Below are 12317 nucleotides of genomic sequence, written 5' to 3'. Positions count from 1 at the left end.
TTCGGCCAAAAACAAAGAAATCAACTTCACAAAAAAGGCGTGTACTTTCGGGGATTCGAACTTGCGGCTTTCCAAAAAATATACCCAGCGCACCAGAGAGAGAAACAAAATACTTTATTGAATAGAAACGGTCCGGTGGCGCCGATGGCGTCATCCGGGCCAGCCCTACGAGCTTCAGGTCGGGCGTCCGGCGCTCGGCCCCAAGGGGCTCGCGCCGCCTACCCGCTGCCTCTTCAGGGCATCCCGGACGCACTGGACGACTAATTTCTGGGTGTTGTAGTCTGACGAGGTGATGGCTCTTCGCACTGTCACTGGTAGCTGTCGGATGCCTGAGGGTGCGGGGTCTTGGGATGCGCACTGTAGTATGTGGGCCGGCGTGCCGCGAGTGGCGCGGCAGGCGGTGCACTCGGATGTCTCGTGGATAGCGGGGGCTATGTGGCGGCCCAGTACTGGTGTGAGCACAGAGTCTGTTTGTATTTGGCGATAGAGGGTCCCCTCGCTTCGAGTGAGGTTGGGGTGTGGGGCCGGGAACCATCTTCTGGTGTCTCGGTACCACCGTAGTATGGTGCCATAGTCTTATAGTGGTGTAGGTAGCGAGTAGGGCGCATCTTCATGTCATCTCCGTCCGGGATTCAAGGGCGCGGGGGGAGACCTCTCCTGGGGGGCCGCCCGACTGGTGAGTTCGCGAGCGGCCCGGTCCGCAGTGATGTTGCGGTTGCGGGCGCGGTCTACCCCGGGGGCCTGCTCCTCGTATGCGGGGAACCATTGCAGTCTCAAGGGGCGGGTGTTAGAGCCTGGAGCGTTGCTGAGAATTCGTGCCGCGATTGCCGCGACAGCGTTGGTACCGTAGTTGCGTATGGCCGATTTCGAGTCACTGTGGGTGACTACGCAGCCGGGGCGGTTGCGGCGAGGGCGATGGCGATTTCTTCTGCTTGCGCCGGTGTGCTTGCTCGGAAGCTGGCCGCGGTGACTGTGATGCCCGTGGTCGCTGTCACGACCGCTGCCGCGTACTGCCCGGGTCTGGCGTGGTATGCGGCCACGTCTACGTATCGTGCACTCTAGCCGTTGGCGTAGTCTACTGAGGGCTCTAGCCCGGGCTTTCCTGCGAGCGTCGTGGATGCCCGGGTGCATGTTCTTTGGAATGGGCGCGATGTGCAGGCGGCGAATGAAGACCGGGGGTACGGGTTGTGCTTGCGGTGGGGGATCGTAGAGAGGGCGGAGTCCTGCTTTGTAGAAGATGTGGCGAGTGGTGGGCGTGCTTGAGAGGCGATTTAGCTGGTTCATGCGTTGGGCTTCAGCAATCTCGGCGAGTGTTTTGTGCACACCCAGCTCAAGGAGGTGGTCCGTTCTAGTGCATCTGTGCAGTCCTAGGCTCTCGCGGTATGCCTGGCGGAGGGCCGCGTCTATGCGTTGGGTCTCCGCCGCCGTCCACATATGCAGTGTGGCTGACCACGAACGCTTGGACTAGCCGTAGTGCACTGGCCTCCGCCATCCCAGTGTGGCGTGTGGCGACTTTGCGGATAAGCGTCATTGCCGCAGTTATCTTGCGTAAAAGCCGTTGCACCGTGTGCGAGTTGGTGCCGTTAGCTTGTATGTGCATGCCGAGCACGCGCAGCGTGTCCTTTCGTGGTATGGCGCTCCCATCCGCCGTGTGGAGGTTGATGTTGGGCTGGACTCCGTAGCGAGTGCGGCTCGGTGCTATGACCAGGAGTTCCGATTTCGTCAGCGAGCACCTAAGTCCCGTCCCGTCGAGACTGCATCCTACTGCTTGCACCGACTGTTGAAGAGCTTCCTCGATCTGACCGTCGCTTCCGTGGACGGCCCATATGGTCATGTCATCGGCGTAGAGGTTGTAGTTAACTCTCGGGATTCTGTCGAGGGCCGCAGCGACTCACATAATTACCAGGTTGAAGAGGAGGGGGGATATGACCGAGCTTTGCGGTGTGCCTGTGCTGCCTTGCCTCTTAGTCGGGAGTTCCAGGTCCCCCGCGTGGATGATGACCATTCGATCCGGCAGGAAGGCTTTAACGAACGCGAAGGTCCTTTCTCCCATGCTGAGTGCCGAGATCTGTTCCAAGATGGACGCGTGCTTCACGTTGTCAAACGCTTCCTGTAGATCTAGTCCTAGGATGGCCTTGCTATCGCTGGTTCGCCTGTCGTAGATGTCCCGTTTGAGGAGGAGCATGGCGTCCTGCGTGCAGAGGCCCTGGTGGAATCCGGTCATGGTATGGGGATACCTGTGATTCGTTTCTAGGTAGTGGTTCCAACGATTAAGGAGCACGTGTTCAAGGCACTTGCCAGCGCACGAAGTTAGCGAGATCGGCCTGAGGTCTCTTGGAGTCTCTCCAGCTCTGGGGTAGGTGGCCCGTACGCCAGCAGTGGTTGAAGTAGCGGGTGAGTCTCTCTAGGGATGTGTGAGGGAGGTTGCGTTGCTCTTTGCTGGGGATGCCGTCTGGGCCCGCCGCCGAGGTGGCATTGAGGTTCTGGAGCACGTTCTGCACTTCCCAAAGTTCTGTGTCCCGGTCGAGGTCAGGGTTGGCGACTCCGCCATATAGTGGAAGCTTTGCGGATGGGTTGGCGGGGAGATATTTCTCTTGCAGGTAGCGGATCGTGTCTTGAGAGCCGTTCTCTCGCGTCACCCGATCTATCGTACGCTCGAGCTGGGTACGCTCGGTGGTCTTGGACTTCGCTGGGTCTAGCAAGTATCGGAGCAGATGCCATGTGCGTCCGACATGAAGTTGGCCCCCGGCTTGTTGGCACACTGCGTGCCACTGTTGACGGCAGAGAGTTGCGCAGTATTTCTCAATTTCACTGCTGAGTTGGGCAATTTTTTGGCGTAGGTTTTGGCTGCTTCGGTATCGCTTCCACCTGCGTTGCAGGGACTGTCGGGCTACGAGCATGTGGGCTAGGTGACTGTCTACACTGTCCACCTGTTCGGGAACTTCGACGGCCCTCGTGGTGCGCTTCTTGACTCGTTGGAGTGTCTGTGTCCACTCTGTGATGGCCGGATGTTGTCTTTGCCGTCGAGGGCGTCAAGCTGTTCGAGTTCGTGCCGAAAAGCGTCCCAGTCCGTAAGATGTTGCGTGCGGCGTTTGGCCGTCAGGACCGCTTGACTCGTCGGGACGAGGACTTCGAGGATGTAGTGGTCACTTCCGAGGGAGTGGCCCGTATGGCTCTATTGGCACAGACCACTCGTCCACGAGCCAGCGTTGCCAGTAGCGGAAATAGAAAGTATATAAATTATGCATTGCCATTTTACGTTTTTATTTAGTTATAGCATTTTAAGCAGCTTAGATGACTATTTCTTGTGTAGTGCTCGTGCAGTATGCGACCCCTAAAGTCCCACAAAAACTAATGCCTAGCGACTGCATTTCTTAGACGTGAAAAGCGTTCACAGATGCGTAGTCATCCTGCTGACCGCTGTGCTTGCTCCCCCAGCGCAAGAAAGGGCTTCCTGCTTCCTAGTTTAACGCTTTGCGGTAAAAGTTTCCGTTGCTTTTATTTCCTTAGTACTTAGATTAACTTATCTGACTCTTCTCCCGCCTTCAATTGGCCTTAGATTTTTCTACTAGCGTACCAGTCAGCGAAGCGTGGCATGTGTGCTTGTGTGGAGCTACATGGACATGGAGCCTGATACAGTCTACAAACTAGCACATTCCTCCATGCGGAAATCGTGTCGTGGCTTAGTTTGAAGTGAGCGAACGAATAGCGACGATTCGCTGCCGGTGGCCGACTAAACGCTAGGCCAGCTGATTCTGTCGGGAGGTTGAAGAGTCAGGCAAGCGCAATAAAGCAAGCGATCTTTTTCTGGCGTTATGCAAAAAGTCATAGAAATCGGCCAAGAGGATGCAGAGGGGAGGCCAGCATTTTTGATTGATTTTTCTACTGAATAAAATCGCGTATATACAGGGAGAGTCGGCGATACATGGCCTAGAGACACCAGACTACAATTTTCGCTAGTAATCCTGCAATGTTTACAAATCACTTTAGTGTCCCTTCAAGTACCCTACTGTCTGCCACTGAAGTGTTCAGTAATGTTTCTCTCATGTGAGCTAAATCAGCTGGTTAGGCAGGTAAAATAGGAGTGCCAGTTATACTTTCGCTAGCTTTCGTTTCAACTACGTTGTTAAGAGTCAACAACTTGAAGAACGCTTAATGCGTGAGATTAAACACAAACATTTGTTTTAGCGTTCCAGTGCTTTTAACAGTGGCATAGCACACCGGTGTTTTCAGGAACTCATCAGCTGTAACAAAAAATCGTCAAAGCCGTGATGTTTCCGTCCTGCTGGTACAAGGGCAGAAAACGGAATTGTGAGAGGAGACCCGGAGACTTGCCGTATACAAATCGAATATGAATTAAATCCCATTAGGCCACATTCAAGTACAATTTAGAGATGACTTCAAATGGGATTTAAAGAAGCCATGAAGACAAAACACAAGTTGGGTTTATTAGAAAGACTGCTTAGTCCCGATAACAATGATACCAATATCATCGCAATCTTCGAACAAATAACGGAGATATTAAAGAAAACGTGTGAAGCCGTCGCGACCCCCTAGCTAATTTCCCGCAACTCTTCTATGACGTCACGGAACCTTGTTTGTGCGATTGGCGGCCGCCTAACTGACCTGACGTGACTACACATGACTGGACGTCTGTAATGGGGCCTCTAGTTCCATTTTACCGCATCACTTGAATCCTAACGTGCAGTTGACTCACTGAAAATTATGTTTTATTGTTGGCCCGTATGACGTCCTTCTTGCTCATAGCACGTCACTGTGGCGCAAAATTTGAAATTTTTAAATACTTGTTCCTTTTTTTTCGTTAAAAACATCTTTTGTGGCCGTAATGGAGCTGAGTGAGATACTGAATCCTAGTTCTTTCAAATTAAACGAAGTTGTATTCTCTCTTCGTGGCTCCTTTAAGAGACGCGTTGGTTCAAGTGATCTCATTACAGCGAAGTTATTTAGGGGCTCGCAATGTCCAGCAGTGCTTGCCACGCCATACGAAGGTGTTTCCCTTCACCCCAGGCGAAACCAAATCACTGGGCAGACAGCTGAAGCCACCGCCTCGACGGCCGTGCGCTACACGATCGCCGGGCGCGCTACAGGTAGTGCGGAGGTGGTGGAGAAGGAGGAAAAGAGAACGTAAGAGATCGCGCGGCCATCGGACGGGCTTCGGCGAATGGTTGGAAGGTCCCAGTGCACTCGCAGGTGAACACTCACCCGCACGCGCTACGGAAACAGCGGACGCTGAAGGGCTGGAATGTCCGCGTTCGCTAACCCGGGAACGCTAACAACAGCTCCGCCGCATCATCAAATTTCACAAGCGTGGAACTGGCTTCAATTGCTTAAATGCAGAGCATTTCAGTAACTCACGATGTCACCCGCGTTGACGTCCGTAGTCCGCACCGTCGTTGTCCCTACTATATAAAAAAGAAAATACTATCCGCCGCCAGGTTTCGATCCCTCGACCGTGCGGGCGGAACGCAATGTACATGGTGCTCTACCCACTGCGCCACAAAGCCGACACAGAATGGGACGCTACTAACGCGCCTTATAACGTTGACTCATTCAAATTACTGCTGACGAGCGCTCTCTCGTCAGCAGTTGTGACAAGTGCAACAACATTAATGTAACGCAAACTACTTAACGTCGTGCGCCCCCGGAAATGCTCTGCATTTGATCGTGCCCCTCGCGAGTGGGATGTTTATACAGGAACTCCTACTTCTAGCGGACTCCTGGCGCCCTCTTTCTGCCATTGTAGAGACTATGAGGCGGTCTTCCAAGGGCGCCAAACTTGAATTCTACAAAATCTTTTGTTTTTCAACTTACGTTGTGTTCCGTGCATTCCTAAAAACGAGTATAATGATTTCGCCTAGATACTTACAGAGGAGACCTAGGTTGATGGGAACTATTTACGGTTGTTCGCCGTTCGCCATCTCGCCCCTGGGATATACCTTCCGCAGCGTGTGGCAATAGAGGCTTCACACTACAATTTGGAGGATTCGACCGTCTCTTCAGGCACCCGGTGGACAGCATGAGAGGTTTCGCAGCCACTTTTCAAGTTTCTGCTGCTGTAAACTTTCAGTGCCATATGCTTGGCGCTATTGAAAGCCGACATTGTACGGTAAAGCAAGCGAAGCGTATTTCTGACATCACATGCAGGGCAACTTGTAGCAGCCTGTTCAAGTTATGCGTTTTTGTTTCTAGTCATGTGCTTGTGCAGCGTTTGTGTTTTGATTGGCAGGCTTTGCGCTGAACGAGCTGGTAGATCGACAATGAACCAGTCTTGTCCACTTACTAGTTTCTGATGTCTGAAAACTAAACTTTTCGAGTAATGCCGCTACTCATCTATGCTGTTCCGGCATGATTACACGGCCAAGGCTTTTTATTTATCTTCACGACGCAAAGGGCCGATGATGAGAGAATGAGTAAGTGTGTGAGTGAGGGAGGGAGGGAGTTGGGAGTGAAACGTTTATTGGAGAAAAAAAAACCGAAATATGGGTGGCCTTTCCTTAGTCCAGAAAGCCGCTAGCTGTAGTTAATGCTAGGGTCCGTGAGATCAACTCTTCTTGAACTTAAGACCGCGAGCTGGTCCATACGCCCTCCCACTGATAGGGTAGGAGAAGGATGGGGCGTTGTATGGTAGGGTCATTCCCACGCAAGGTGCCACATGGTTCAGGGAGTGTGCAGAGAAGGGCTGTGGTAGATTGTACACATTTTGTTTTCCATTAGGTGGCCAGGTGCAGGACTTGGGTAATATCGATGGCTTGGACTTGTGGCCCGCTCTTTCGGCACCGAAGTCTACCAGCGGAGCACCGTGGCCGCGCCGCGAGTTTCTAGTAAACGCCGACTCCCTCACCGGCCTGTCGGCCTACCGGGACGGTGTCTACAAGCTCGTCTCAATCACCGGGCCCTCTGTAAATGGGTCTCGGTACCCTTTTGACGGTAGAGACCTTCAAGTTCACATCCCGACGCCGGGAGGTATGATGCCAAGCACAAGCGCCAATGCTTCCGTCAACCGCCTCGACTCCCTGATGACGTCGTCACTAACCTGGGAGGTCCTGGAGGAGCTCAATTGCGGTAAACTAGCCGTGCCTACGGGGTGGCGCAAGCGGGGTGCCGTGAAGTGCAGTCCGGGGAACTCGTCCGTTCCGGGGCTGGCGAAGCTACGCAAGGGTCACTACCTGTTCGACCTTTCTAGCGACCCTTGCGAGCTCAACAACTTGGCGGAGGAACAACCTTCGGTAAGCAAACTGGTTGAAAGTGGCAGTGATTGGACAAGGAAATCCTTGCAAAACGGAAGTGGAGAAAACTGCCAATGCCGCGTGACTTGCCAACGCGATGGTTTTTAATATTGCGTGAGCAATAGATGTGTATGTCTTGAAAAAAAAATAATTTCGCCGTTGATCTGCGGAGAGTGGTGACGTAAGGACAGCGGCATTGTCTACGGTGGCGCTGCTGTAGCACCATTTCAAACTCAATTTCAGTAAATACGTCCAGTCGAAGCGCCCCCGGCTCACTTTTTCCCCGCGTCCTTACTTGTACGTGTTACACAGTGGAGTGTGCAACGAGTGCAGGGCGGATGAAGCGTCAAAAGGGCATGAAATAGGTGTGGAAGCGACTAAATGCCGATCATAGTGGACAGCGAAAGGACCGAGAGGCAGCTAATGCCGCTGTCAAACCGAGCAAACGTGACTACTGAAATGGTTAAAACGCAAAGGACGCGTAGCACTGTGTGCGAGGGGAGTGCGAGAAACGCCGTGCTGAGGTCTTCTAAAGTCAGAGCCAGGCGTGGGCACCGCACTCGGCCTCAAGTTCTAGAGGGAGATGCATTACATGCGTACGCATTCCTAAATATCCACCAATGAAACCCGTGTTAATGTATTTTTCTTTTTAAAGCGAAGGCTTTCTTAGTCGGACCAATGACGTTCTGCCAGGAAACTAATGTATTTCCCAGTAGACCAGCCGGTTGACCGAAAAGCTCTGATCAGATCGAAAGACACAAGGGGGTTGCTTGAAACCGGGCGTCCATCGTGTCAAAGCCGTTACTTGAAAATGGCGAAAAAGAGCGGTTCTATATAAGACAATACGCGCATCGGTAAGTACAGGAGTACAAGGAGTACCTTTATATCATAAACCGCGATTCAGTATACGTTTAGATCGTTCGTAAACGCGTTTACGTAGTGCGCGAAAAATGGTCGCATGGGTTCACTGTTGTGTTGCGATTTCTGTCTTTGAAGATTTCACGCTCGATTGGACGCTCTTCGATAGAAGGGTGGACTCACTTTTAGCAAACGTTTTGACGCACTTCTGACGCAGTTTTCGCGCATCTCTCAACTATTCTCGAGGAAGGGTGATAAAGTTTTTAATGCACCAGCGATTAACTGGAAGTTGTTGGGAGGTCGCGGGTGTCGGGCGAGTTACTGCTGTATCGCCGTTCTCGTCACCGTTTTTGTCGAGGCAGGAGATGCCAGGGAGCTGATTGTGTTCAAATCTTGACGGGAATCAGCGGCGTGCGCGCCCCTAATTAGGTATCACCGCGCACTTTGGGTGGTTTTTGAGGCGAGAGCTCGTCGAGACTAATGCCCGCAAACAGGCACGAAACCCTGCAGAATACTAATGGTGACACGATGTTTTTTCCGGTGATTATTCATAAAAAAACAACATCCCCCTTATTACCACTGTTGTGTTGGCGTCACGGGGCTGGTAAACGCGCTTAACTCGTCAATTCTTATTATCACATCAAGCTGCGCTGCTGAATCCGGCAATTGCAACGCTCAGTTTAGATGTACCTCATTCAAATGTCAGAATACTAGCAAAGTAGCCAATACTCGCGTAGTAGGATTGCCGAACTGTTCATTGTCAAAATATAGCGTACCCCATAGACAGGGATTTACACACCTGACAAAACTAATATTCGAAACAAATTACACCCTGTCGTTTATAATTAACAAGTGTGACCAGTCAGTCAGTCCCTCACTCACTCAATCAATCAATAAATCAATGAATTATTCAAATCAATACTGACTTGAGCCTGTGCACCAATTCTTGAATGACTCTAGCTTTTGCTGACATCTTGAGCGGGGTTTCGTAACTTCCTGCATTGATTTATAAGCAGTGTTCGGCGTAGGAGTGCGGAGAGAATGGTAATTATTATGCCCTACTACGAATAAAGTTCCTGTCTATTGGATATACTAATTCCGGTTTCCCAACCATTATATGTATTAAAATAAATGTTTTATGTAATGCAAATAAAAAAATATGTACGAGGACAAAAACAGGAACACAAGCGTACCACGTATATCTTTTTTCAATCCCATTGAGTCTAATGAAGAAAACTGAAACAACACGCGCACTAGGTCACAGTGCGTGAAGCTCATTACTGCAGGGCGCAAATACTCAAGGATAAAAAGTGAGCATGGCATGCCCAAGGAAGTCAACTTACGTTTACGTAGTCCAGGGTTCGACAGAAGTCCGTCTGGTCAGGTGGTAAGTTCATAATAAAATTGCGGTCACTGACCAAGTCAAAAGAATAAAATTGAAGTTTCGGATCCCCTAGGGAATCCTTGTTCACAACATGGCGAGTCAATTTTATTCTTTTGACTTGGTCAGTAACCGCAATTTTATTATCAACTTACGTTTAGTAGGCAAAGTACATTAGGTTATAAGGTAATATCATTCGCTTGCAGTACACGGATTAGGCCACCGTGGAGCATGAGCCGTCCGTGCAGCCTCTTGTCAGTGCAGCCGGTGCAGCTCAGTACAGTGAAGGTCAATGCGCAGCCAGTTCGGTTTGAGGTTACTACTAACGCTGATGACGATGACAATAACGGGAGTACGGTAACGATACGCCGTTCCGGGATCGGTACGTCAGGCGCTTCCAGTGAGATCATAAGACACAGGAGGTCAATTAAACGTGCGTGCTGATATGCCAAGCTCCACCCCATTTGGACCTAAACAATATCAAACTTTCCTAATTTATGATAGTAATGCGTCGACATGACCCACGAGAACATCTTGTTCGGAAACAATTCACAGTTGTAGTTAACATTTTGGTACTTGGTACTTCTGAAGCTCAAATCTAGGCTGTGTGCTCCGAAGCTAGCGATTGTACACCCAGGCTACTGAGGCCATTTTTTAACACAGGAAGAAATTACACCCCAATAACCACAACAAAAAAGGCGGACTTATGTCGCATATCAAACGCGGCAAGCAACAGAGCAAACACGTTACAACAGAGGCACAACTGCAACTAAATGTAACAGTAGAATAAATTACATTAAATTCTGCCATTGACAGGTACCTATCGAAAGACTAAAACGGTCCAGAGCAACACTTAAATTCATAGAAACTGCGTATCTGGGCACCCTCCTCTTAAAACCGGCTTTTTATTGAGCGCGCAGATTCAGCATGGTGGTTTATCATCGTAGCTCGCCATATAGGCTACGAAGACCAATTATAAAGAAGAAGTCGGAGAAAACACTACTTTTACTTGCTACAGTGAGAAGTCCAATGGTAGAAAACGGCCAAATTTCTTTAGCTGTTAATCGAAATAATAAAAGTATTCGAAGTGAACTAGTAGAATTAGGTGCTGGGTGCATACTGAGGGGGAGGAACAACTTTACTTGGTCAACAATCATTGGATTATTTATGAGCTTCTTCTTGACAGTATTAGGTGACCAGAAGACCTTGCTTCACGGCGACTTCCAAAGCCCAGTCCACGACCTGAATTTGAGTCTCAGGCTCGGAGCTGGTTACCGCAGTCTCCCACTCTAGTTGGTTAGAGAAATGCCATTCAGCTTTAAGTTGGAGCTCAAAGCATTCGTATAGGATTTTGGCCATGTCTGCGTTTTCGGCCTCACACAAAGTACAGGGCTTTTACCCACACGTTAAATCTCGCACTTTATAGGAAAAGGCGACAAGCATGGTTGATCGCAATTTAAAGTTGATGAGGCCCTAAAACACTTTCATTATGTTTTTTCCTTCCGCATTTCAAATGCTTTCAGTAGTCAACAAACACTGCAGCACGTGGATAACGGGGTCACAAAGTACACAGCGAAAAATTACTACTCTACGCCCCTAACATATGTTAGTAACTTGCAGAAAAATTTGTCTCTTTCCCGAGCCTTGGCGTTCTTTAAACACTAGAATTACGTCCTTACTGCAGTGTACCGGCTCTTGGCACCTTTCTTTATGTTGCATCAACGAATGAATTCGGTAGTGCCTTTAGTTAAAACCCTTATTAAAGCAAAGTATAATCAGAAGACGGATAGTTCTGAATAATAGTTAGGCGGATAGTTCTGATAAATCACACTCAGCTACCGCATGCTCACAATAACTACAGCTTTTCCAGATGCAATGGAAAGAGTGAAAACTTTTATGGGAAGCGTTGCAGAGTCCTTTTACAGTGTTTAGAGCGCTAATCGCAATCTCCGTGCCAATGCTTCAGCTCCTACACTGCAGGAAACTATCACGTTTCGGCTATAGGAGACCTCTGAGAAGACCGCTTGTCCTGTACCATGACGTCAAACGTTTCAGCTATGTGCAAGAAGCCGCCAGGGCTTCCTTTATTGCGTGCATGCGCATTGCAGGTGGTGGCCGAGATGGCGAAGACGCTGGAGCACTACTTGGCTGTCGCAGAACCCGCGAAACGGCACACGCTGGACACAAGAGGTTTTCCAGAGTACAACGACTGCCTCTGGGCACGCTGGGAAGATATCGCTGGGACTACCAATCGCACCTGTCCCTGCCCGTGAGGTCGAAACTCCGGCCAACTTTGCTTCGGCTGCCACTACACTATTTCCCTACTATTACTAATATACTGCACGCCGCAGGATGAACATTCCAATAAAAGCCCTTCTTCTTGTAGGCTTCCCATCAACTGCTTTCTTTACATTCAATCGCCAATCGCACTTGCCTCAACCACAGAGCTTGATTTCTTTACAGTCAATCACACCTGCCTCTAACTCGACATGGAGCTAGTAATGTTTGGTTCGTTGGTGAAGGTGGTTGGTGTCGCCGTGGATAGGTGAAAGTAGCCGGTGACGCTGACGCAGGAGGTAGATGATGAAAGAAAAAGACTATTTACACTTATTTACAGAGCAGACGATGAAGCATAACATAAGACAAGGAAAACTGGATTAAAATGAAAAGGCGCCGCAGCGCGCAAGGGAGTATCGCGGCACGATCCCTCGTGGGGGCCCGGAGGCCAAAAAGGTGCCAAACCGCCGCACGGTTGGCTGGAAAGATGCGTGGGGTCTGGCGCCCAGAAACCGCCACGGGAGCGAGTCTTCGTGCGACCACTTGCAGTCGCA

At 50.2% G+C, this 12317-nt stretch overlaps 1 protein-coding gene across 1 annotated transcript in view; it reads left to right on the top strand.

Annotated features, from left to right (window-relative positions):
- The window catches only part of LOC144157922 (arylsulfatase B-like), a 36323-nt gene extending 24477 nt beyond the window's left edge, over positions 1–11846 (top strand). Inside the window, exons 9-10 of the mRNA XM_077688638.1 lie at positions 6736–7247; positions 11595–11846. Coding sequence (XP_077544764.1) covers positions 6736–7247; positions 11595–11759 — 677 coding nt within the window. The 3' untranslated portion in view covers positions 11760–11846. The remainder of the gene's footprint in view (positions 1–6735; positions 7248–11594) is intronic.
- Positions 11847–12317: the final 471 nt, after the last annotated feature.

The sequence above is a fragment of the Haemaphysalis longicornis genome, unplaced genomic scaffold (genome assembly GCF_048455015.1).
Source record: "Haemaphysalis longicornis isolate Haplotype H1 unplaced genomic scaffold, Haemaphysalis longicornis Haplotype H1 scaffold_10, whole genome shotgun sequence".
Classification (NCBI taxonomy): Eukaryota; Metazoa; Arthropoda; class Arachnida; order Ixodida; family Ixodidae; genus Haemaphysalis; species Haemaphysalis longicornis.
The sequence above is the reverse complement of the archived record's forward strand: the minus strand, read 5'-3'. Positions and strand labels throughout refer to the sequence as shown.